General features: G+C 40.1%; 1 protein-coding gene across 5 annotated transcripts in view; it reads left to right on the forward strand.

Annotated features, from left to right (window-relative positions):
- Positions 1-18058, forward strand: part of rnf220b (ring finger protein 220b) — a 34476-nt gene extending 16418 nt beyond the window's left edge. For 2 of the 5 annotated variants that reach the window (XM_079638032.1, XM_079638031.1), the window contains exons 3-16: positions 6045-6171; positions 7639-7684; positions 7773-7865; positions 8692-8734; positions 9714-9818; positions 10699-10742; positions 11134-11245; positions 12397-12504; positions 12596-12695; positions 12778-12830; positions 13637-13712; positions 15945-16053; positions 17054-17128; positions 17288-18048. In XM_079638032.1, the coding sequence (XP_079494158.1) occupies positions 6045-6171; positions 7639-7684; positions 7773-7865; positions 8692-8734; positions 9714-9818; positions 10699-10742; positions 11134-11245; positions 12397-12504; positions 12596-12695; positions 12778-12830; positions 13637-13712; positions 15945-16053; positions 17054-17128; positions 17288-17359 (1163 nt within the window). In that variant the 3' untranslated portion in view covers positions 17360-18048. Of the gene's footprint in view, positions 1-6044; positions 6172-7638; positions 7685-7772; positions 7866-8691; positions 8735-9713; positions 9819-10698; positions 10743-11133; positions 11246-12396; positions 12505-12595; positions 12696-12777; positions 12831-13636; positions 13713-15944; positions 16054-17053; positions 17129-17287 lie in introns of all 5 variants that reach the window. The other 3 variants (XM_079638033.1, XM_079638035.1, XM_079638034.1) reach the window with 3 other exon arrangements.
- The last annotated feature ends 9286 nt before the right edge of the window (positions 18059-27344 follow it).

The following is a 27344-nucleotide window of genomic DNA, read 5'->3' on the forward strand; positions in this document are numbered from 1 at the left end:
ACTAATTATATATATACTAATATCTTTTTACATGTCAAAGGGAATAAATTAACATTAATGTATGATCAAACATGAATTAACATTAACCTACATCAATAAATGCCTGTTAGTTCATGATACCTAATGCCTATAATGTTAACAATTTGAACCATGTTGCAAAGTGTTACTTTGATAATTAGGTTGCACAATTATTGTAAATCCCTCTGGCACATTTCAATTTGGTCAGTTCAATCAAAAGTTCTGTCATCACCATCTCAAAACTTTTTTCCCCCCTATGAAGCTATTTTTTGTATTGAAAATGTTATATTATTATTATTATCATCATCAAAATTTCAAGTGATCTCATGGCTGTCAACTCCAGTCACAATTTTAATTGTTTTATATAATCATTATTATATATATATATATATATATATATATATATATATATATATATATAATATATTATATAAATGTATAATTATTTATCAAGTCATTATTTGAACAAATTATATACAAATAGTGCCCCCTCGACAAAAAACTGTTCGATGATACTCCTGTACATAGATACACATGCACTCGCATTAGCCACGCACGCACACACACGCACACACACACACACACACACACACACACACACACACAGGTGTAGTTACTTCAGTTACTCTGCCTGTGTGGCCCTCAGACAGGACTGTCTCTCCTGTCCTCTGGTTTGCAGGTGTGCATCTTCATTTGGCCAGTTTCTCAGACTTGGTTTATTTGAAGTGTCTGCCCTCACAGCCCTGTAACTCCTGCTGATGAGTTCTTGAGGAGACCATAAAAAGGCAGCACACCCATCAAATAATGGGAGTTTATCTCAGAAGGGAGTGATAGTCTATGACCATCTCACCACAGTTTGAGTCATGACACATGGATGGATGATGGTTAACGAGTGTCATTAGAATATCATGCTGACCGCATCATATTGTTGCGGTGTGTATTGCGTAATTGTTCCTCCATAGGCTTGACCTTACACAAGGCCGTTCATGTTCCCCCTGTGTTATTTTCTTGTTGTCTTTCTCTCGCTTTCTTTTACACACACATACACACTCTCTCACAGTGGTCTCTTTGCTCATCACTACTATTGATCTGACTGTCTCTGTTATTTAAGATTCCCTGAATGCTCATTAATTAAGCCTGTTGAGGAGATCTAGAGAATAATTCCCACCCTCAATATCAATTACTATCAAAATAACCATTTGAACAGACACACTGTAGCCTAGTTGTCTGCAAATAAAAATCTAAAGCAACATTTTTTTTATTAGCAGCAGCTGTACAGATATATCATGTTTAATTATAAGTTAAAAAACCTCACTTGGGAACACTTTATAATAAGTATACAGTAATAAAGTATTTACACATACAGTAATAGACTATGGTGAGTTCTTTATTCATTGTCACTGTAATAATTGGTTTTTTTTTTATTGTTTAATTAGCTCATATAAAAAGAGTTAGATAATGCTTTGTTAACAACTTATTAACCATAAATAGTTCTCACTTTAGATTAGGTCACGGAATATTGGAAAATTTCATTAAGTAAGTGCTTTAAGCCAACATTTGTTGGACATTAATTGCATTCATATTCGGTGTTCCTTAAAATGTTTACAAATGTGTTTGTGTGTGCTTAATGTATTTTGTAAACATTTTACATATTGTTAACAAAGCATTATCTAACTCTTTACTTATGAGCTAATTAAACAATACCACTTTGTTAATTACAGTGACAATTAATGAAGTATTAACTATACTGTATTAACTACAGTTAACTTTGTCAGTGTATACTTGTTATAAAGTGTTACCCTTTTTTTAAATAAAAATAGTTGGGAAAAAAATATGTTTTTATTGTTTGCCCACAGTAGAAAATTAACATTTACAGTTTCACAACATAAAGTTCTATTCGTGTTACATAAAAATAGTTTTTAACAATTTCTTTCACAAAAATTGATATATTTTGAGATTTTAATCTGTGTTGATTCTCTGTAGTCAGCTCTCCTGTCCTGAGTATCTTAAGGATCGCATGCTTAAATACTTGCTTTTCTTGACAAACCAGACACAGTGTATTGATTTTCTGGAGAAGAGCTGTAGTGGTGGTTACAGAGATTTGTTAAAGGATTGCTCAAAAGGATATTGGATGTATGTTGGTCACACGAACAAGTCGTGAGTTATTTTGAGATTACATAACATACTGGGCATGATATGAGGACAAAGAATACAGTAATTTGTGTTTTCAACCCCTTCCTTTATCTTAAAGTTGGCATGAAATGGAAATCTATTTTCTACTGTAAATGCATTTGATTGATCTTTTTGTAAAGTTCATTTTTTTTTATTTCTTTTGACCTAATAATTTGGAATCAAACTAAAAAATTTGACTTCTCTCGTAACGTATGCTGGACTTCTCCAATCATTTAGTTTGCTTAAACCCCGCCCCTTTCTTACAACACTACATGCTTACATTAAGCCGGTCTGCCTCCATCCAATCAGCAATCGATAGATAGAACCAAGTCCCCAGCCTATATTTTTTTATTTGACAAAATATCGTTTCACTTGAATGTACGTCACAATATCCCTATTAAAATATGTTCTAAGAACGTTTTGCTAACGTATGAAAATTTTATTTCTGAATGTTTGTTGAAAGTACACATTTTAAAATGTTTTTTCTTGGTTATGCAAATGTTAATGGAACATTCCATTTTGCAAACATTATGGGATTGTTACTTTTGAATGAAATAAAGTGGTAACATTTAAAAAATATTAGATGATTGTCCAACTAAAAATTTTCAGAAAGAACGTTCCATGAACGTTGTATATATAGCGTTTCTTTGCTAACGTTCTGAGAACATTATTAAAAACAGATAACTTTGAGCAAGCGTTCTGTTAACGTTATTGGAAGAAATGCTTGTCCATTATTTCGAGTGAAACTTGCTAGAACATTAGTTCTGAGAATGTTCCCGGTTAGCTGGGATGGAAGAAAAGAAAATGCTCATCTCATGGTGGAAACATAAATCTCATGATTTTTTTATTTTAAATTGCACGATAAATTTCATATTCCAGGATTTAAATGTGTAAATTGAAAGAGATTTAATAAGAGAGTCTGAGCTCAGGGAATCAGTTGCATTTGTTGTCACTCACCTGTCTTCCTGTAGAGCTGAACCTGGTGTTAAATGTTTCTCCAGGGCTGAAGTCTGTGACACAGCACACAGTTAAAGGCAGCAATCAGCTCTCTGGAGTGATGAGTGCCACAGCTTTATCGGGCAGCTGTATAGATGTCTATCCCTCATCTTTATGGGGACATTTATGATGGAGGGGATTCGGAGACACTGATCACTCTCCTCTGTATCTGGCTCTATAACCTACAGTTTCATGTTTTTTTGTGAGCTTTGTTGTTGTTTGTTTACTAAAATAATATGTATTGTTAGTATTATCCTGGAGGAGTTATGTGTACTATTAACTAGCTGCTTATGTTTGTTGTTGCGTAGTCATGTTAGTTTTACGTGTACCATTATTTTTGTTTGGCAGGAATTGTTTCAGGGGTTTTTGATATATTCAAATATTCATTAAATATTCATTAACGAGACACTGATTGGCCAGTAAAGTATGCGGGGAGGGAACAGAATAGAATGAGCTCATTGACTTGACAGTAAGGATGTTAATGGAAGCCATTTTCGCTGTAATCTAATAGGTCGCTTTATAATATTGAACATGCAAGTGTGCGCATCTCTCTCACAACTGCGACCGAGCTCTGTAGGATTTATCGTGGTAATATTTCCACTAAACCTTTCATTTCAGACATTGATCACCCTCAATAACAGCAAGCCTGGACCTTTTTCCACATGTACCTGGTCCAGTGCCAGAGTGATTAAGCTGTTTCTAAGCCGATTAACGAAAGAAGGTCCGAATCAAGAAAATACCTTTGAAAATGAAGGAAATGACTTTCCACAGCAGATGTGTTGCTACATTGCCTATTATGTTGCCTATTAAATAGCCTTTTTCAATGGCCCATTATTTTCCTCAATAAAAACACTCACTGGATCTCGCATACTCCCCTGCACTTCTGAAAGCATATTGAAGGAACGATGAAATCCCCTGTATAAAGTGAAACATTTGATGTCTTAAACACGAACCAGACGGGTTCAGGCTACTTGACGGGGCTTCATGGCAGGTGTGGAGTGGGCCAATTCTGTTTTATAACTGCCACTCTCCTCAGAAAGTCTGCCAGGGAACAAGCCCCCTGCCAGTCGCCTGCCTCTCGCATGCCCTCGGATTACTGAAAGGTCGCGCCCATTATGGAGTTATTGAAAGGCAAAATCATGGCAGAAATCATTAAGGGACCTCCTTTTACATGACTTCATACTCTATTCTTTTCTGTTAGAATATAAATTATATATTTAAAACATTCTAGATGGATTACTGAACGTGAGAAACTGATACTGTATGTGGTCTCAAACCTGGTTGGCCGTCTGAATTTTAAACGATGACATTTTGAAAAAGCCATTGCAACCAATACATTTCACGTCAATCAATTACAGAGAGAGCCACGTTCATCTGGCCTCCAGTAATATGACTGTTTACCCCTTCGCATGCAGCTCTGTGAAATGCAAGCCTCTAGTATTGTCTTTTTCGGGCTTCTGACATATTGTCGTAATGTGACAGAAAGCCAGGATGAAATGTGGCATTTTGGAAAGGTCAGTTCATGGCCGTCTCAGAATTCGTCTCCCATCATGATGATGACAGTTGTCATATGGATGTTGGCATGTGCAGTCATCCTATAACTTGGGGAAAAAACGCTATATCCATATCTTACTGTGGTCAGTAAGGTTGTTTTTTTTTCTTTTAAGAAATTAATACTTTTATTTAGAAAGAGTGCAATCAATTGATCAAATGTGACAGTAAAGACATTTATAATGTTACAAAAGAATTCTATTTCAAATAAATTCTGTTCGTTTGAACTTACAATCCTGGAAAAAGAGTATCACGGTTTCCACAAAAATAACTGTTTTCAAAATGAGTTTTCAACATCAGCATATTAGAATGATTTATTGAAGGATCATGCGACATAACAGTGGAGTAATGGTTGCTAAACATTCTGTTTAGAAATATTATTACAGTTACTTTAAGTTGTAATACAATTTTTACAATATTACTGTGTTTTTGATCAAATAAATGTAGCCTTGGTGAGCATAAGAGACTTCTTTCAAAAACATAAAAATCTTACCAACCTCAAACTTTCAAATGGTAGTGTAAATTAAATTAGATGAGGTAAAAAAAAAACTTTCAGAATTGTATTTCCCAAAAAGTCTTTAGCAATATGGACTTTTATGATGCAACATAAAATAATAAAATTACTGTAATTAATACAGGCATTTCTTTTGTTTTTAGATTAAGCAGTTTTTAGTTACACCTTGGTGTTTAGATTTTGTTCTGTGTATATTAATTAAGGCAGTGTATCCATGTTAAGGTTTAACATTATCATTTTGGAATTTCTCTCAAATGCCCCCCATGAGAGACTCTCCAGCGGGAGGGAAAAATACACGCTCATCCCAGAATCAAATCAAATTCCTTTTATCATCTTGTTATTTGCAGACGTTATCTGTGCAGGTAATGTGGTTATAAATTCAATTTGGGCCTTGGGATTTCATTGTTTACTGATGCTGGTTGCCTTTAGGCAGAGATGCAAGCAGTTAGTACTCGTCTGTGAATTTATTTGAGCTGTGCCATAGATGAAATTTTAAAAGAGACGGGACTCGCAGGGGGGGCCGACTGACACTTTCTCAAGGGCATGGCTCCAAGCAGCGCTTGCATGCAGATCCATGTTTTATTCAGATCTGTTTGCTTTCATTTGGCCACTTGTAATCCTGTGATGGCTTTGCTATGAGACAGGTACTGCTTGATGTCTCTGCTGTCAGTTGACTGTATTGATGAGCTTTACTTAGATAACACATCTGCCTGGACTATGATTTTTATTATTGAAAATAATTCTCTTTATTGCTCATTGTAGGTTAATAATGATAAAGCATCTGTCTCTCCAGGTAAAGTGAAGGGCCTGTATGACACTCAGACACCCATGTGTCCGATCTGTCACGCTGTGCTGCGGCCAGGAGAGCTGCAGGAACACATGGAGCAGGAAATGGAGCGTCTAATGCAGCTGCACAATAGGTACACACACACACACTCCACACCTCAAACAGTCTCTTACATCTTCTTTTTATTTCCTGATTCACAATCATTATTTTTACCCAATTATTTTAAAGTGATGCTTGAATGTATTGTTGCCATGAAACAACACGTATTTATTCATTTATTTATTAATTCAAACCATATAGAAATAGATTAATTATTTTATCTGAAAAAATATTAAATATTGCATCCCAGTGCTCTCACAATTTGTGTGGTTCTTTAGTCCAAAATCCATCTAAAAATGAAATTAATTAATTTATATAAAAACAAATCCATCCATTCACTGGGATAGAGGAGCCTAATATGGAAAAAATTGATATAATACTTATTTTTATCTTATTTATTATAATAATAATTTTTTTTCAAATAAATAGAGTATCCCAATGCTGTCTGTCATCACACTCTTTTTTCCCCACCTCATTCTCCGTCTGCTCTTCTCGTGAAAATGGGAAAAATGAAACCTGTCATGTTCCTCTAATGAACATGATGCAATCCATATAATGACTGAGACAATCAATAATCTATCAGCCTCCCTCTGCTTCGCTCATGTCTTCTTTTGTTTTTCCATCCGTCCAGCTCAATCAGAGATCATCAGCCGATCAGTCGAGGGGTTGATTTGATTTTTTTGAACTGCCTCAGTCTCTTTGTATCGGCCGGGACATGTAGACAGTAAAGTGCCGCTGACAGTCAGCATGCTCTTCTGTCACTCTAACTCAAATCTCATCCAGGCTCATGAAAATGCATCGCCGCCCATAGTAAAGAAATCAAAACTGGAGACAAGAGCCGGAAAGATGGAGGAAGGGCAGATTTAAAGCAGATTGAGACAATGAACGCACACACAAACCCTGTAGCCTGTCCCTTCCAAAAGGCACATTAAATGCTTCCAGGTCTTGATGGCATATTTATCTACAGCCTCTGGGCATGTGCTCCATGCCTCCACCCCTCTCCCTGTCTCCTCCATCATTGCAACATCACAAATTACAAGCTGTTACATTGTTCCTGACATTTCACAGCTAGTCAAGCTCAAGGCAGTCCTCGCGAAAATCATAGCAAGCTAATAATGCGTTTCTTCAACGTTTGCTATCAGCATCAGACGAGGCAGGGCGGCACATTAGCCACTCTGAACACATGAAAGATTTCTCCAATAAAGAAATTATAGCCATAATCTGCTTAGTGACAGAGCTGTGGACAGTAATTGTGTCAAATTGAACTTGGCCCCAGGGTGTGTTAGAGCTACCCTGCCGTACAGAACCCGAATGGAGACCGCTTTATAAATGTATTATTTTTATTTGACTGCGAAGGAAATGTTGTATGCAACCTGATGCCTCGTTTCTGAGCATGTTTGCGTATTCTCATTCACACTTTGTGTTTGAAACAAGGCTGAGTTTTGTTGCTAATGGTATTGTGGTGATGAAATATGTGTTAATAACACTCTCCTGTTTACAGTCAGGGTCCCGCGCAAAAGGAGTGTCTTGCTGCTGGGCCGCCCAAGGTACATTCTCTCCAATGTACTTCACAACACTTGTTATATACAGTTTATTTATCTCTACAGGCAATAATAACCAGTCTACCTCTCTCAGTCTTTGTTTTCTATGCACATAAAGAGAGAGGTTTCCTCTTCTGCCTCCTCTCCACGTCCTGCTGATGAGGCTGTGCACTCCGACAGGTACCAGGTGAGCACAAAATGCACGTTATATACATGTCTAGCAGCGTTAGCTTGCACTTCTCTTGAGGAGCATATTGAACTTTAATTAATTACAGGTCGAATCAAACTCATTTAAGAGTGGACTTTACCCATTCCAAGACTACATGTCAATCAAATGTTTGAGACGGCCCTCAGTGTAGTGCTGCCATCTGCTGGACTTTAATTGAATTTAAAATAATGTTTCTGTTCTGAAGAAAAAAAAGTACATTGGAATTCCATTCTGTTTTTTAAAGACTTTAAGACTCATTTAATTGGGAAAAGTATTACTACGTAATTGATAAGAAATAAAAGCAAAAATGTATATTTTATTCTAAAATGTAATTCTAATTCTAAAATTAATCTAAGTAAGAGTAATCTAAATATACTATAATAGTGAGTAAAACATGAGCCGAAACAAAAACATACAAACAACTAACAAATTAAATATTGTCCACATTATATTAAAAACAATTATTTAGGTTTAGTGCAATGACAATATAAAAGCCAATTATTATTTTTCAAATATTTTTTTGAAAATTAAGAAAAAATTTTGCACAGTATAAATTGGTCTTCATATTTTAGGCTTGCAGAGGATCATCATATTTGGGAGTCCTTAGCATCAAAAAGATTCAAAACACCTGACTTATATAATCATTAAAGGGAATTGATATTTTTTTACTTCCATTACATGACATTTGTGAAACTAAATATTCAATGAGAAAAATTATTTCATCATTCTTCTCAAAAAACAAGTGTAAATTTAGGAAATTATGTGTATTAAAGTGTCCTTTTTCTTCCTCTTTTTTAAATTTCAGACATTTTTGCGAGTACGAGCAAACAGGCAAACAAGACTCAATGGTACGTTTTCAATGACTGTCAGTATTCCTCAATGTTCTCTCTGGATTTCTCTCTTTTTTATTTTGCATTTCAGTCATTGCCTATATATGCAGGGTCATAGACATGCATTAAGAGCTTGGATCTGACCAAATTCATATTTCTCTATAAATATTAAATAATTCAAAAAATGTATTCCATAAATAGATGTTTATAATGAAATCATCAATCGTTGAAACTCATTCTCATAATCACAAATTGTTAGTACACTTTCAGTCTTAAGGTCCTGACACACCAAGTCGACGGTCAGGCCTTTGTTGAGCGTCGACTGGCCGCACCATCCGCGCTAGTCGGAGCCCGTTGGGGGCGTTTTGGCCGTTTGAGCGTGTTGAATCAGCGTCCGTCGGCATTGGTGCTGTCGGTGTGAGAGAGAACTCTGATTGCCTGTTCCGCTTAGCGAGCTAGTCTAAAATGCTAAAGAGAATAATAGCAAAAGTGATGAAAGCGAGCAAAAAAGTCAAGCCGGCACAGACAGAAGGCTGTTCTAAATTTACGTCATCTTACCTGAGCACTACACAGCGTGAATATTTTCATTATAACATGAACTGCCTGGAATGAAGAAAGTGATCAGTGTGATTGATATTAAAAATGGTAAACAAGCGCTGCTTTGTTTACAGTTCATATGTCTGCAGTCCTAGTTTCAGTTTCCCTTTTTGAATGACGAATATGGACTATTGGTGCCTGCCGATATTGACAGTTATTTCCTAACGCACGTGCTAGTTCGCAGTCGCCTTTAGTCTTTGTATTGTGGTCAAGTGCAGCTTTTTGACCGAGACGCAGCCAACGAGAGGTGACAACACGGACAGCTTTCATCACCGCTCGTTCCTTGGCTTGGTGTGTCACAGCCTTTAGTTCAAACAGTTAAAGCACCACCCGACCTTTGACCTAGCACCCTCACAAGCAGAGCAGATTATTGACCTTTAACCTTTTGATATGTTAACAGTTAAGGAGCTCTGCTGGTGCAGGTGCTACGCCAAACAGAAAGTGAAATCTGTTCATGTTTGGACTGACTATGGATTCCCACATGTATCTTCTTGCCCACTGTCTGGTAAGATATTCTCCACACATGCCACACAACTGCAATATTTAAAGAGGCGTTATCTTCTAATCAGCACTGATTTAAAATAATCTTTCAAGGAACAAATGATTGTAAAATCGTGAAATGGTGAAAATTATATACTATTTAATGCAATATTACGCCCTTGGCACAGTAATACTCAGAGTATTAAGTCTTTGTACTGTGAAATATTGGTACTCTATCATGTTGAATTTTTGGTCATTTATCAGGACTGTTAATTTTTATGTTATTTCATTAACATCTAAAAAGGGTGCACTGGACGATTGGTCAAAGCTAATTGATCAGATTCTCTCTCTAATTAATGATCCTCTCTTCGTTATGGTCAACTTCACTGTGATTGTAACAGGCTCAGCTCTGTTTCCACTGTCTTTTTTGACTATATCATGAGACGAGGCTCCTAAAGATTAATGTCCCTTAACATCATTAGCAGCTCAGCAAAACAGAGATTTTAATGGAGTGGTGGATACCGTTCCACCATCCTGAATTTTACTTCCTGTGTGTGTGTGTGTGTGTGTGTTCGAGAAAAGGAGGTTCAGAGAATTCCTGGAAATTTTTTATGTCTTTATTTTATAATCAGATAAACAGATCAGTCCAATTCCCTTGCCATTTGTTTATCTTTTGTAGGCCACAGAGGCCTTTCTGTCTTATCAGTTTATGTCAGCTTGAGATCATATATATATTTCCATCATAAAACTGCCAGTGGAGAAAAAAACAAATCAAAAGAATTGATTTATGCTTCATTTTTTTAGATAAGGTAATATGAAAAGTGCCATGCATCACTAAAGAAATCAGCTTTTTTGCTATTTTTATTTTATTTTATTTTTTTCATTTTCTTTTCTTTTTTTTACAGCACGCATTGGGAAACTGAAAAGACGGAAAGCAGAGGAAGACCAGGTGTGATGGAAATGCAGCTCATTTGTCATTGTACATGTGTTCATAAGTCTTATTCAAAACAATGAACCTTCCTTCCCCTGTAGGCTGTAGATCTGATTTCACTGACAGATCACAGGCTGTTTGTGATGTCTGTATTTGACTGACAGGCGGCAGAAGACATGCCGTCAGCTGTCCTGTCCTGTTCTGTTAAGTCAGCCGTATGATATGTAAGACAGGTAGATGTGTCCAGAACGATCAGACAATCTATATACCTGCATGTGAAATGTCTGTTTCTTTTTATTTCACGTTTCTTTCAGCTGTGACCTAATGCCAAGAGGGCATTCAGGGCAGGTAGCAGATGAAAGTGGTGTCATTTTCACCAGACATGCTGATATGTGTGTGTTTTCAACAGAGAGATGGTGTTTGTGTTGTCGAAAATGGCTCCATGCTGTCAGCCGGGAGGGAGTTTGAATGGGCTGAACAGAGAAGAATACAGATGGTTTCTGTTCTCAGAGGCTTCAGAGGTACAAAACACACAAACGCAGCACAGCAATTGAACTACACACTAAATATCTAAAAAACGTAGTCAGTGGAGTCAAGTCAGTAATATTGCTGAATATTAAAGGGGTACTTCACTGCTGGCAAAACGAGCTTTCAATAAAACTTGGTTGCCTATACAGTACAAAGGTTTAAATCGGTGCTACCTGACTGGAGAAAACAGAGGAAAAAAGGCATGTTGCTGTCCAAGACCACTCCCACCCGTCTGCTATGAATATGCTTGACCAGGATATGCCTTGCTTTAGTAGGAAATACTTCTTAGCGAAAATTTTGTTATAATGGTGTTGACATGTATTGTGATAATTCAAGTGAGTTACTTTCAGTTTCCAGTGGAGGAGGCAGCGTGTTGTAGGCAGCGCCTAAAGGCTACAAAGAATTGTAAATACGGAGAGAACAGAAAATCTGAAAACCCTCAGTGTTTGTAGTCCACATTTCAAACTGGATGACCACAAACCGAACACAGTATTTTAGGCCAATCGGAGGGGGAAAACTCAAAAATCTGCACATTTACACTTTAAGTGCTGTTCAGTCTTGAAATCAAATGATCAAAAAAGTCAATTTGTAAAGTTACTGCCTATGAACAGCGTACCAAATATAAAAGCACCTCACTTGGTTTTGCAACTGTGTGTGTGTGTGTGTGTGTGTGTGTGTGTGTGTGTGTGTGTGTGTGTGTGTGTGTGTGTGTGTGTGTGTGTGTGTGTGTGTGTGTGTGTGTGTGTGTGTGTGTGTGTGTGTGTGTGTGTGTGTGTGTGTGTGTGTGTGTGTGTGTGTGTGTGTGTGTGTGTGTGTGTGTGTGTGTGTGTGTGTGTGTGTGTGTGTGTGTGTGTGTGTGTGTGTGTGATTAGTTCACAACAGACATGTGAGGTAATGGGAGTGGTTATCCTCTTGAGAATGAGATTACTGCAAAAGAACTTAGCCAGGGGTCAAAAACAGAGACAGGCGATAACAAAGAAATCAGAGGTCATGCAGACCCTCACGTCCTTATAAACACTTTTGAATTGATTAACACTTTGCAGTTCATCAGTAGTGCACATTTGTACCTAAACTATTTTTAAAGTATGCGCTCTCCATTCCTTTGGTACATGTTCTGTAATAAGGCTTTGTGTTGTGTCTTAAGGTTTGGTGAGCAGCACATTGAAAGAGCACCAGGACAGCGATGTGGATCTGGACGTGGACGGTGATGATACTTTGGAGTATGGAAAAGCCCAGTATCCTTATTTATGCTGTAAGATTGGCACAGCAAGGAAGTGCATTAATTCTTTTTTTTCTTTTCTTTTTTGTGAAAGCATTTTTGATAATAAAAAATGTTTCCTCAGCAAATGATCGCAGATACACAGAGGCGGATGTGATTCCCTGTTCAGGAAATGAACCCAGAGATGCAGAGGAGAGACAGGCGTTAAGAGGAGCTGTTTTAAAGTATGCACAAACAGCACACATTTTATTAGTGCTTCCAACTACTTTATCAATACTTGGTTTCTTTTTGTTTTTGTTTTGAAAGTGGAGAGACAGCCAGCAGGTTATCTCCAGAACAAACCAAGTCTGCAAACTCAGGTGAGCCAAGAGTAGTTGATGTCACTCTAATTCAGATCTTTATTGTTTTTGTGCCAGGTGGAATTGCAGCTTAAATGTAGTTTGCTTCTTTTTGGGTGTACTACTACATTTTGGCAGCAGGTGTATTAGCCTGCTGTCACTTTAAGACCTGATTTATGGACCCATTATACTGTTACACATTTTCTTTCTCAACTGTTTACGTTCACTTAAAACATAACTGACTGTGTTTACATAAATACTCGCCAACACCGCCATTTTGTCATTATTTTGTGTGTATTTGACTGTTTAAGTAATAAGCAGTGAAAAATAACTCAATTCAGTACTGAGAGGTGGCTTTATGTGCGCACACTTTGAGTGCGAGCACAAAATCTGCAGGAATGAGTACAATTATATGTGCAATCCCGCACTGAAATTCAAGACCAACACCAACAATATTCATCCCGAGCAAATTAAATGAGTGAGTGAGGGGAGGCGGGTTTGTGTGTCAACTTGCTGTCCGAGAGGAGAGAGAGCAAGAAAGCCAGCTGGTATTATGTATCTATTCTGTGGAAAATGAGTATTGGAAGAGATATTTGAGATATTTTAGTATTAATATGTAATCGAAAAATCTATATTTTTGACAACACTACAAATGTATATATGATATGCAAAATTCAAGCCACCAAAGTGGAACTACTCTGTTACACGCCAATGCGGGTGTTACTGTCAAGCCCTGTTATATACATATATATATATATATAGTGCCAATAAAAAGAAGCTATATATATTGCATAAATGAAATAAACAATGGTGTTCATTGTCTGCAGAAGATCCAACTACAAGTAATGGAGACAATACAAGCACAACATCTTCAAGAACCTGCAAGAACAGCGAGTTAGAGGTGTAAGTGTACCTTAAAATCAGCATGAAATGAAAATTCACTGTATCTATTTTTAAATGCATGTTATACATCTTATTGTGAACTATTCATCCATGCATGTTTCATTTTCGTATTTTTTTTACCTTGTAATGTAAATATAACCGCACCTTCCAGTTAAAACTAACGACTTTTCTCTAATGGCGTATGCCGGACTTTTCCAGTCATTTTGTTCGCTTGAATCCCGCCTGCAAGCTCACATTAATCTGCCTCCGCTTTTGAGTTCAATTGGCACATCTCAAAATCCAATCAACAACCACTGCATAGAACCAAGTCCCCACCCTACATTTTTTATTTTTGGGCAATCCGTTTTAAAAAGATGTCTGTCCCACTCACAATACGAAGAAAAAAACTGTGGCTACTTCAGTTTCAACAAGACTTTAATGTGCATTTTAAAATGCATAAATTTGGGTATACATTATAAAATGTTGCTCATTACAGAACACAATAGCAAAGCTATTAAAATGGAAATTGTTTGAAACCAATCCTAATTGATTGAATTGGTATACAAACACTGTTGGAGCTATGTCGTAGTGTTTTGTGCACATACGTTATGATTCAAGTGCATCCATCCACTCTCCTCCATCCTCCTCTCTCCCAGCCTCTCCAACATCCATGTCATTTTCTTGGAAGAGATCTCTGCTGGATCATGATACAGCACTTCTTAAATCCTGTTGGGAAAAGAGATTTGAACTTCTTTCTGTGTGCACTGGGACAGATTTTTATACATTACTAATCGTGCAACTGAGGTCAAGTTTGCTCATGGAAGGAAGGGACACATGAGGAATTACACATGGTTGACCTATTCAATAAGAGTCCCACAAATCAGTTCTTTCTCAGCGGGGTCACATAATGGCGAGTGCACTGAAGCGTGTTTGACTTACGTTTTGGAGTGAATCATTAATCAGCTTGATTGATCCATTTATCAGTCGAGGAGTGTGGCAAGTGATTTGTATATATATTTGCATGTTCACCCACAGGTTAAAGATGTTGCTGCATCATCACTATTAAAATAACAAGGTCTCTCTCTCTCTCTCTCTCTCTCTCTCTCTCTCTCTCTCTCTCTCTCTCTCTCTCTCTCTCACAGACACTATTATATTTATTATATTATTATTTATAGGCCTATTGTATATTCCATTGTTCCTCATGAATGGCTTGCAACATTTAATATTATTTGAAATATCTATCTATCTATCTATCTATCAATTTATCCATCTATCCATCTATCCATCTATCTATCTATCTAGAACTATACAGTGTATATATACACAGTATATATATATATATATATATATAAGTCTGTACTTGGTTTGCCGCATGTTTTTGCACCTGATCCGTCACCACTCTCCAATAGGTATTTAGCCTGAGGACGAGAGCAGTTATTCCATATTTCCACCAGACAGCTACAAGAGAAAAAACAGCATTCATTATGCTTATATTTGGCGGCTATTACACGAGGCATTTTTGATGGATCACTTAAACCCCCTGCTGTCATAGTTCAATTCCTGGGAGCTGATTAAATGGGGATGCGTTGGCCAGGATGTTCCTACCGGGGATTAGGGGGCTCTGAGCGAGTGTTATTTAATTGTGGGGAAGTGGAAACACTCGAGTGAGGAAGGGTTAGTGAGGCGGGAAGGAGGACCGTTCCTGACAAATGACAGCGCGCCGCGGGGGGCTTGCAGCCCGGCCCTGTGTGGACACGCTAATAAAGCAATTACACTGAGACAATGTTTGCACACTGCGTTGACATGTCTGTCCCTCACCTGCTGTGCCGCTACAAGGGGGCATCTTATGCTTTTTGTGCCCACATTAAAAGTTATACAATTACATTGTACTTTTAATAGGTCTACAAGTTACCGTACTACAAGTTTCTGTTGTTTTTGTTTTTACTTTAGTCATTCTTTCTCTTCATTCTAGCCAATCAAATTTGGCTAACATTTATTTGAACATACACAAATGCAGTGTACGCTCTTCATATTTTACCGTCCGATGTGGCAATATAATCTAGAGAAGCGCACACTCATGTATTACAATGTTGAATTTGCTTCTTAATGCACCTCATTTAATGATGCAATCTGTCTTCTGATTACCGTTCATGTGTAATTTAGAATTCATAACGTGGCCTTCAGCGACAAAGCCCTCAGCACGCTGTGATTCTCTAATCAATCTCTGATGGATTTGTTCTTTGTTTCGTTTAGCTTATCGGATGACCCCTCCCTCAGTACGCTGGAGGCCCTGAAAACACGGATCAGAGACCTAGAGAAGCAGTTCACACGAGGGGACAGATTCAAGTGTCTCATCTGCATGGTAAGTTTCAGCTTGCTGTTTACATACTGTATTTATTCAAAAAGGACTAAAAACATAGTAATAACTAATTGCAGATAAATGTTAATTACCGGTATATGTATTCTTTATATTAATTATTTGAACAATACGGTTTATAAGTTGGCGGTTGTTAAACATTTCTCTCGGGACCTCTATCGTCAAATACGATTGACAATTAGCAGTTTGGATTGGCGGTATGGTTCTGTTCTGGGCAAGAACTCCCTGCGCAGCCTAGCATGGATAAGAGCACCAATAACCCCACTTAGGGTAAACAGAACAGAACTAAACATGAATGTATTTTAGATTATGTCCATATTTTAATGTACAACATAATTTGAGAATTTAGTCTGATTCAAGGGGAATCAGAATGCCAAATCCTGACTGGACGAGAGGAGAAGCTGGGGAAGTAGGAGGGTATCAGCTCCTGGGAAACACAATAGCTGTTAATGATACTGAAGGAGCTTATGGTTGCTGTGATAGACGTCGTACTGTATTCCTATAGGTAGACGTGGATCAGCTGAGAGTCAGTTAATGCAAGTTTTTTTTTTTTTTTTATATTATGCTCACCAAAAATACAGTAATAACAGTAATATTGGGAAATAGTTAATAACTTTTTTATATATTTTAAAATTGTATTTATTCCTGTGACAGCAAAGCTGATTTTTTTTTTGCAGTCATCAGTGTCACATATAATCAGTGATAATTTTTTATTATCAATGTTGAAAGCATTATGCTGCTTAATATTTTTGTGGAAACTGAGAAACTTCTTTTCGTGTGTGTGTGTGTGTGTGTGTGTGTGTGTGTGTGTGTGTGTGTGTGAGTGATTAAAAAGATATACTGTTCAAAATTAAGACAGCTCTTTTATTATGCTAATTATATGTATATAATAATATAACTTGAGATTAAGCTGATGTAGGTAACATTTGTCTTGTGTATGTACATTTATTGTGTAAATATATATATATTTCTCTAATTTTTTCAGGACTCCTACACTGTACCTCTGACCTCCATCCAGTGCTGGCATGTCCACTGTGAGGAATGCTGGCTTCGCACCCTGGTGAGATACACAACAGTATCATACTGTACTTACAACAGATACACATACCGTACAAAAGATTTTCAGCACAACCAGATGACTTAAACAAGAGAACCCTGTGTGTCAGTATCAGTTGTTTTTGATTGTTAAATTATCTTCATTGGTCCCTCTTTCTCGCAGGGAGCAAAGAAACTTTGTCCACAGTGCAACACTATCACCTCACCTGGGGACCTGAGACGAGTGTATTTATGAATGGTTATAGCTGTCCTGTCATCTGCCTGTTTGCACTCTACTCAAACGGATCACTTTTACTGAGAAGAACCTTTCTGGGCCCATGCAAAACTTCGAGTACGTCTTGCCCAAAAGAATCATTTAAAAAAAGTTCCTGTCGGAATGCAACCCGGTTACATAAGGACCACTGTGTTCGTTTCTTGATGAAGTATAAATCTCCACAAATATTGTGCTGTAACAATATTGTAAGGACAGTAAAACTGATCACAAAAAGTTGTTTTTATGTACAAAAACTTGTTTTATAAAATATTGTTAAGTTATTCTCATAGAGCAATCTGTCCTATAGTTTTGTGAATGTTTACACTGAAGAACTCTTTTCTAATTTGGATCTAGCAGTGTTGATATATTCAAAATGGTAAACGGTTAACATTTGAATCATTCATAAACTGTGTTTTGTGTAGAATGTGCAAAAGAGCAATGCATCTTGTACATTTATTATCCATAGTTATGTAACTGTAATTTAATAGTGAATGGGATCTTTTAAATATGGTTTAAGATAAATTATCATTTTAGCTGATACACGTGATATAGTGTAATAGTTTATTTCATGCATTTAAAAAAATATATTATTGTGTAAAATCTCAAAGACAAGACACTGAACATGATGCAAAATTACAAAGCCATGGATAAATAAAAATAATTTTTACTACAAGGTTCAGCAACATATATTCTGAGTTAAGTAGGTTCCCTGTATTTTCAAAATGTTCTCTTGTTCTTCAACTTTTAGCTAAGACGCTGTGTAGATGAAGTAGTCTACATTCTTGTAATGAACTACACTGATATTTGTATTGATATATATCGTACTGTATGTACAGCAGAGTTGCATCAAGGAGTTTCCCTCCCTTAGTAGGTGTTGAGTTGATTCCTAATGCAGTATATGGACGTTGAGGTTGATCTCTGCTTAGCCTTCACTCCTCCCAACTGCCACGCAGAATAAAGGTCTCCTGACACTGAGTCACTATAACGCTAGTTACGCATGTAACTGTGGTTCTGTGAATTCTGGATGACCGCCAGAGGCAGTGTAAACACTATGGATTATCGCAGCGCCAGCCAGATAGGTCGAGAGAATATACCAACAAAGTCACGTGGCGTGACGTATGCTGAGCCCTGGAGGTTATAGGCTACAGTAGCTCAGCACTCTACCTCGGTACGCCTTTCTCGCGCATTCCGAGTGACTGAGAACTCTGGCGGTCATCCAGAATTCACAGAACCACAGTTACATGCGTAACTAGCGTTCTGTTTCATTCTTACTGACCGCCAGAGGCAGTGTAAACACTATGGATGACACATACCAACATAGTCATGAGGAATGCCACCCACCTGATGAAATTAAGGCTGCTCCAGAAGAACCGCAGAACTAACGGCATGATGAGCAGCAACGTTGACTTTATAAAACCGGGCAAACGTGCATGGAGAAGTCCAGGTAGCAGCAGTGCAGATATCTACCAGGGAAACTCCTCTGAAAACAGCCCATGAAGATGAGATGGCCCTAGTGGAATGGCAAGTTAGTCCCCAGGGCAGTGGTCTCCCTGCTGCCTTGTAAGCCATTGTAATGGTCTCTACTATCCAGTTCGACAACCTCTGCTTCGACACTGGAGCACCTTTCTTCGCACCACCATAGCAGACAAATAACTGGTCCGACTGTCTAAATTGAACAGTAGAGTTCACATAATACTTCAAGGCACGAACAGGACACAAAAGTTGGGCACTTGAATCAGACCCTGAAGAAGTCTGAAAAGACGCCAGTTCAATGTGCTGATTTATGAACTGAGGAAGAAGGACCTTCGGAAGAAAAGAAGGATTGGGTCGTAGAACCACCCCGGAGTCATCCGGTAACCAACGCAAGCACAGTTCGCTAACAGACAGCGCGTGCAACTCACTGACCCGTTTCGCAGTAGCAATAGCTAACAAAAAAGAAGTCTTCAAGGACAACATTTTAACGTCAATGCCTTGCAAGGGCTCAAACTGGGGTGAACACAGGAATGCAAGCACGAGTGACAAATCCCACACAGGAAAACTAGGATTCCGAGCAGGGTTCAGACGGCGCGCGCCCTTCAGATAACTGCAGACAAGACTGTGAGAGCCCAGCGAAGAGCCGCCAACTGGAACATGATACGCAGAAATCGCAGCAACGTATACTTTCAACGTGGAAGCTGCTTTTCCTTCCTCCAGTAAGCGTTGAAGAAAGCTTAAGATACTCGGGATGTCACATTTTGCAGGATCAAGCCCTTGTTCCTCACACCATGTAGAAAAAAGCTTCCAACGGGAAGCATAAATCTGTCGTGTGGAAGAAGCCCTGGCATTAGAGATGGTGTGAATAACAGCAGGGTCACAATGCTCCAGGGAAGGATTTAGCCCAATGGCCAGACCCAAAGCTGCAGACGTGCCGGGTCCGGGTGCCAGACACTGGCCTCCAGCTGGGAGAGGAGGTCCTTCCTGGGGGGAAGCTTCCATGGATTCCCTGTCAGAAGTCTCAGCAACAAAGGAAACCATGGTCTGGCTGGCCACCGTGGTGCCACCAGCAACACTCTGTGCTTGCGCAGGGAGATCCTGTGCAACGTCTCCCATAACAGAGGGATAGGTGGAAACGCATATAGCAGGCAGTTCGGCCATTCGTGAGACAGCGCATCCTGGCCCAGGGGGCTGGACACTTCTGTTCTTGCGAACCATAATCGGCAGTGGGTGGTCATCTCTGAAGCAAAAAGATCCACCTCTGCTCTTCCAAATCGTAGCCAGATCTCCTGCACTACAACTGGATGAAGCCTCCATTCTCCTGGGTGTACTTGATCCCTGGAAAGAGCATCCGCTGTCTGGTTGCACACTCCTGGAATATGAGCTGCCCTCAGTGAAGCGAGTCGTGGCTGACACCATGTCAGGATCTCTTGAGTCAGCTGTAGAGACCTGCGGGATCTCGTGCCGCCCTGGTGGTTCAGATGGAACACCGTTGAGGTATTGTCGGACCGAACGAGAACATGGCGGCCTGCCAGAACCGGCATGAAGTACTTTAGGGCCAAGAACACTGCTCTTAGTTCTAGCAGGTTGATATGATCTGTGGCCTGGATCGGTGTCCAGCGCCCGCAAATACCCCTCCGATTCCACGTTGCTCCCCATCCTGTGAGGGAAGCGTCTGTCGTGACCAACTCCCGACGAGAGGGAACAACACCCAGGGGCACTCCTGCCTTCAGAAACTCTAACTGTCTCCACCGCCTCAACGCACATATGCAACGGTGAGAAATCGTAACCAGTCGATGGCGATGCCTGGTGGGATCTAGCCGCAAACTGTTGTTCCATAACTGGAGTGGCCTGAGGTGGAGTAAACCCAGGGGAATCACCACTGTAGCCGCTGTTAACATCCCTATCAGTCGTAGGACCACCTCGTACTGCAAAGACACCCCCGGGCGAAAGCGAGCCAAAAGTTGCAGAATGTTCGTCACACGTTCCTGAGACAGGGAGGCAGACATTAGACAGGAATTCAGGGTCATTCCTATGAACGTAGTGGTCTGTGATGGAATCAGACGGCTCTTTTTCTCGTTCACAGAAAACCCCAGCTTCTGCACATGTCTCAAAAGCAGTCTGGAGTCTTGTACAGCCTGCCGCTCTGTTGGGGCACAGAGAAGCCAGTCGTCCAAATAAGGAAGAATACGCATGCCTCTCATCCAAAGAGGAGACAGAGCTGCGCTCACACACCTTGTGAAGACGCGAGGAGCAAGGGAAAGGCCGAAGGGTAGCACTTTGAACTGGTAAGCTTGATTCAGGAAACTGAAACGCAGAAACTTTCTGTGATGTACAGCAATTGGGACATGAAAGTAAGCATCTTTCAGGTCGACACTTACAAACCAATCGTCTGCAGTCACAGACCGAAGAACATCGGCTGTGCGCAGCATTCGAAAAGGAAGGACCTTCAGGAACAAATTCAGAAGCCTCAAATCGAGAATTGGGCGGAAACCACCGTCCTTCTTCGGAACAAGAAAATATGTTGAATAGAACCCGTCTCCCTGAACGAGGGGATGAACTTTTTCTATGGCTCCCTTCTCTAACAGTGAACAAATTTCCAGAGAGAGAGCCACCGCGCGAACCGCGTCTCTGACAATTGTAGGAACAATTCTTGAAAATCTGGGAGGCCGACGTCGAAACTGTAGAGTATATCCCCTGCTCAGAGTCGCCAACACCCAGGGGTCTGCTGTGTTGGATCTCCAGTACTCCAGTTGATCTATTGAAAAACGATCGACCGCCGGCCTGGCTGTCTCAGGCTTTATGTGTGCGATTTTTAGTGTTCGCGGGGGGACGCTGACGGGGTCCTCCTGGAAACTGTCGATGAGGTGGGCGAAAAACTCTCGCCTCTTCAGGAGCACGAGGTCTCTGAGGGGGCTGTGACTGAGGTGTAGCATGCCGGCGGAAACGTTGCTCCGATGTGGCATAGTGCTGTCGGGTCTGAACCGCTGGCATCCTAAAGGTAGGGTTGCGCTGCACCTGTGTCAGCTGACGAGTAGCTTCAGACAGCTTTATCCTCTTTTCCAACAGTTCCGGAACATTTGGACCAAAAAGATGCCCGGGAACGAATGGAAGTTCTCTCAAAGTTTTCTTACAGTCCTCCGGCAGTCGTGCTTGGGCAAGCCACACTTGGCGGCGGGCTGCCAGAAGCGTGGCTGTAAGACTACCCAGCTCGCGGGTCACATGGCCTGTTGCTAACAGAGCAGTTTGCAGAAATTGTGAAACAGAGGGATCCGCATTCGCAGGTTCCAGCGTACTGGTGGCAGCAAGGAGTAACTGGCAGATTGTGTTTTCTGCTCGAGTAATGTAGGCAACAGACTCGTATGCCTTTTTCAGCAAGGAATCCGTACGACCGCATTGCGCACTGGGACATCGCACATTCCCTCGCAGAGCCTCATCAGGAGACACCACCAAAGCTGCCACAGGCTGCTCTATTTCCGGAGCACGACCCACCCCGATAGAATCTGCTTCAGCCATAGATGCTAGCGTTCGAGCAATCTTAGAGCGCCGTTTAGGCGGACCAGAACCAGTGAGAGCATTTGAGAATTCAGCCACAAAATCCTTACATGGTGGCATGGCAAAAGAAGTTGCAGCTGTGGTCTGTCTGAAAAACACATTTGTTTGGGCAGATTGGACAGGTGACTCATCAAGTCCTAGACGAGCAACTGCCATTCGAAGCACATCCAAAGTATCATCGGAGGAGGACTGGGCTTGTCCAGACGACTGAACTGAACCCCCACTAGACCCCTCCGCTGCTGGGTAACCAGTGAAAACAGCCTGAGGTGATGGTTGTGCAGCAACATCCATAGTATCCCCATGCTCGTGAAAAAAGGAATCTGAAGCACTTGTAGAAAGCACATCAAACTCTGAATTATGAGAAAAACCAGGGAAATCAAGAGACTCTTCCCCAGCTCCCTGATTCTGAACATTCTCATCCTCCTGTGTCAACTTCACAGGTGTAGCAGATGAGACAGGCTGAAGCGAGTGAAGCAGACGTTTCAGCTCTGCCATCTCTGAAGAAAGCACCGACACCGTCATAGAAAGTGAACTTTTCTCAACACGTGAATGTTCATCACCTCGCGATTTGACCTTCTTAGATGGGGGGGGAGCACCAGCTGCCGCCGACGCTTTGCGCTTCCGAGTGCGTGAAGGGGCTGCATCCAACTGGCCAAGTTTCACTGTCGAATTAGGGTCTAACTCGGCAAGACGGAGCTGTCGTTCCGAAATAGGCAAAAGGCTGCAGTGCATGCACGGGTCCGTGAGAGCCTCTCGCAGATGTTGAACACCCAAACACGACGGGCAGAAGTCATGACCGTCGTCAGGGAGAAGATGATTAGGGCACAGCTTACAAGTCAGTGGAAAACCAGTGGCGATCGAGCTGTGAGCCATAGTTACTCGTTAATAACACCTTCGGATAGCACCGTAAGGTTAAATTGAGCGGGATGAAAAAATAATAAAAATAAATAAAACAATTACCTCGGGCAAACCGACAGGTAATACCAACAAATATCTCACGAAAAAGAAAAAATGTCTAAAATGGCCGGCGGATTGAACCGATGGACAAAAAATGTAACATGGATTCGAGGAAAAAACACTCGTAACGTTAGATATGTCAACGGGAGACCGTTAACTCAGTCGCGGGAAACACAAGCCACCGGATAGCACCGAGAGGCACAGAGTGTTACCGACGAAGTAATGTTAATATGACTCACCAAGCGCTGTAAAATAAATCCAAATCCTTGAAATCGCGTAGACGCGCGCTGTCACAGCTTGTGAGGACGAATCTCGCTGCTCTTGTAAGCTGCACTTGACAGCGCGAATAATCACTCAAAACAACCTATCTCAACTAGGCGAGAAAGCGAAAGAGGTAGAGTGCTGAGCTACTGTAGCCTATAACCTCCAGGGCTCAGCATACGTCACGCCACGTGACTTTGTTGGTATATTCTCTCGACCTATCTGGCTGGCGCTGCGATAATCCATAGTGTTTACACTGCCTCTGGCGGTCAGTAAGAATGAAACAGAACCTATGACATTAGGACTCAAGGAACTCCGATCAGAACTAACAGAAAAAGAGTTTCCTTTGTGGTATTTTAGCAATAGTTTTGTTACTAGACTCTAGTCAAGATACAACAGGTAACTGAAAGAAAGCACTTTTTTGATAGAACTGAAATAGAATGAAACACAAAACCAGCTTTGTTTTACGATTATGTATTTTGTACAGACTCATCTGTTTTTCTTTGACAAAAAAAAAAAAAAAAACACAATAAACTAAAGTTATTGTCTAACAAATGTCATTGCTGTGCCCTAAAATGCTTTTCAAAATATCAGATATATGAGTCAGCACCATCACTGGACATGATGACAGCATTTGGCAGATGCTTTTATTCAAAGCTATTGTACTCAAATTGCATTCATATGATATGTATATATTTGATCAGTTAATGCATATCAAAGCCTTTTGTGGCATTGCCTGCACTGCTAGAGACACTACAGCAGGTGAGTAACCTCAGCATTTCCTCTTGCCCTTCAGTCTATTTATCGCATCACAAGTATCTTACCACCTGGCCAGTTCGTTATATAGGCATTCTTAAAGATGCCTTTAATGAATGACCTCATAAAAGGATGTCTGTGGCTGATGTCCTGACATATCTCTAATTAGCAGCAGTATACGGACACTCGTGTGGATTTAGGTTAGCATTGGATTAGCCCAGCCAGCCATGTGTCTAATGCAAGGAAGTTACCTGCTGCACCACTCTTACCGTGTATTCTACCTCAAAACTCCCTAATAATGAGACAAAACACACACACACGCACACAAATCCTTAAGTTGTGGGATGTTTATACTTCCGGTCGCAGCAACCCTAACTGAAATGGTTTTCGGACGTTTTGCCAGGGACATCTTAGAACATAGAGCAGAAATAGCATGCAGCCAGGGAGGAGATTTATGGATACATGCAACTTTATATGACTGTCAACTGTGTGGAAAGCCTTAATCTATTTCTTAAATAATATTGGTAGTTGTCTATTGCATTGCATTATACCATGGATAGTTTAATATCAATATTTATATAATATTAATAATAATTAGGGCCCAAGCCTTGAAAAGGCGAAGGCCCTATTGTTTTCCTTCGGATTATTCTTCTTTATTATTTATTATTTTTAGGGCCCAAGCCTTGAAAAGGCGAAGGCCCTATTGTTTTTCTTGGGATTATTATTTATTCTTCTTCTTCTTCTTTATTATTATTATATTACTACCTTTTGGGCACTTATGGGGGCCTTAACGTGCTCAAAAACTCTTGAAACTTTGCACAAATGTCAGAACCTGCGGCCATCAGGGCCCGACTGAAGCTGGGACCCGGGCGTGGCAGGGGGGCTCGCCAGCGCCCCCTGGAATGGGATTCAAAAACATGTCCATATCTCAAACACGCTTGCATGTAATAATATGAAACTCGGTACACATATAGATCTCATCGGGCCGAACAACTTTCGTGCTCTAAGTTTTACGCCAGTCTAACAGGAAGTCGGTTATTATGGGCTGTATGGAAACGCATGTTCTGGCATTTGAAACACTTGTCCTAGAGAATTCATCGGATGACCACGAAACTCGGTGTGCATGAAGTCAAGACATGGAGGATGATAAATTGCGAGGGGATTTTTGATATCTCAAACGGTTTGGCCGTGGCGAGGAAACGAATTTATGGCGAATATTGGAAACAGGAAGTGTGTTATAACATCCTCATACATTAACTGATCTTGATGAAACTTCAGCAGTGTGTTTGTTATAAGAGGCCGATCACATGGATGTGACTATTGTGAGTCAAAGTTATAGCGCCACCAACTGGCAGCAGGAAGTGTGTCACTTTCAAAATGCTTTGAAATCACCCTCTTATTTTTACCCGATTTGCTTCAAACTTCATCTGTATAATGTAAACACACGGCAGATGTAGACCTGTGAAAGGATTATTGATATCTTAAATACTGTTGCCATGGCAACGCATCAAACTTTAATATTCTTTTTGGGTGCATTTGAGGCTCTTAACATGCTTCAAATTGCATGAAACTCAACATGCATATCAGATTTATTAGGTACTAGGCATGTGTGAAGTTTCAGAAACGGGCGCGGTGGAGGGGCTCAGTAGCGCCACCTTTAGTCAAAAATGGGGTATTAGTTTTACCTACAGTAACCAAACTCGGTACGTATATTCTTCTCTTCGATCCGGAAAACTTTCTAATTTACACTCATTAGCTCCGACCAACAGGAAGTCAGATATTTTGGTTTGAATGTGAGTTCTGGTATATTTTAGACTCCGAGTTTTTAGCGGTGGTTTATTTTATTCACACCAAACTTTTTCAACATGATGAAAATACATTAAAGATGCTAAATTGTGAACGGATATTAAATATCTCAAACGGTTTTGCTATGGTGAGGGATTAAAGTAATGTCCAAAAAAGGAAACACTAAAAGCCTCATATTTTCTAAAAAAATTATTATACACCATTTATTTCTATATAAAAGTATACAAATATCAGAACTAAACCCATTTTGTTCTTTTATTTCAATTTAAGAATTATGTATAAGTTAAAAAAACAGCCAGAATGCACTTTTTAGTCAAAAAATAAGTCATACATAGGGCAATACTGCCCTCTTGTGGTCAAAATCGGGTAGGCCCATTGTATATTGTATTTATATATAAATATATTAGTGACTGTTAGAATATTTTCCTACCGGTTAATCGATGTGCAATTAAAGCGGGGGCTTTTAAATCGCTAACTTAAAAGCCAAAGTAAGTACTGGACGTCCAGTATGAATGAACTAAAACACATTCACTCTGTTCTGCTCGTTATTAGGGCCCAAGCCTTGAAAAGGCGAAGGCCCTATTGTTTTCCATGGGATTATTATTTATTCTTCTTCTTTATTATTATTATATTACTACCTTTTGGGCACTTTTGGGGGCCTTAACGTGCTCAAAAACTCTTGAAACTTTGCACAAATGTCAGAACCCGCGGCCATTAGGGCCCGACTGAAGCTGGGACCCGGGCGTGGCAGGGGGGCTCGCCAGCGCCCCCTGGAATGGGATTCAAAAACATGTCCATATCTCAAACACGCTTGCATGTAATAATATGAAACTCGGTACACGTATAGATCTCATCGGGCCGAACAACTTTCGTGCTCTAAGTTTTACGCCAGTCCAACAGGAAGTCGGCTATTATGGGCTGTATGGAAACGCATGTTCTGGCATTTGAAACACTTGTCCTAGAGAATTCATCGGATGACCACGAAACTCGGTGTGCATGAAGTCAAGACATGGAGGATGCTAAATTGCGAGGGGATTTTTGATATCTCGAACGGTTTGGCCGTGGCGAGGAAACGAATTTATGGCGAATATTGGAAACAGGAAGTGTGTTATAACATCCTCATACATTAATTGATCTTGATGAAACTTCAGCAGTGTGT

This window comes from Phoxinus phoxinus, assembly GCF_949152265.1.
Source record: "Phoxinus phoxinus genome assembly, chromosome: 15".
Classification (NCBI taxonomy): Eukaryota; Metazoa; Chordata; class Actinopteri; order Cypriniformes; family Leuciscidae; genus Phoxinus; species Phoxinus phoxinus.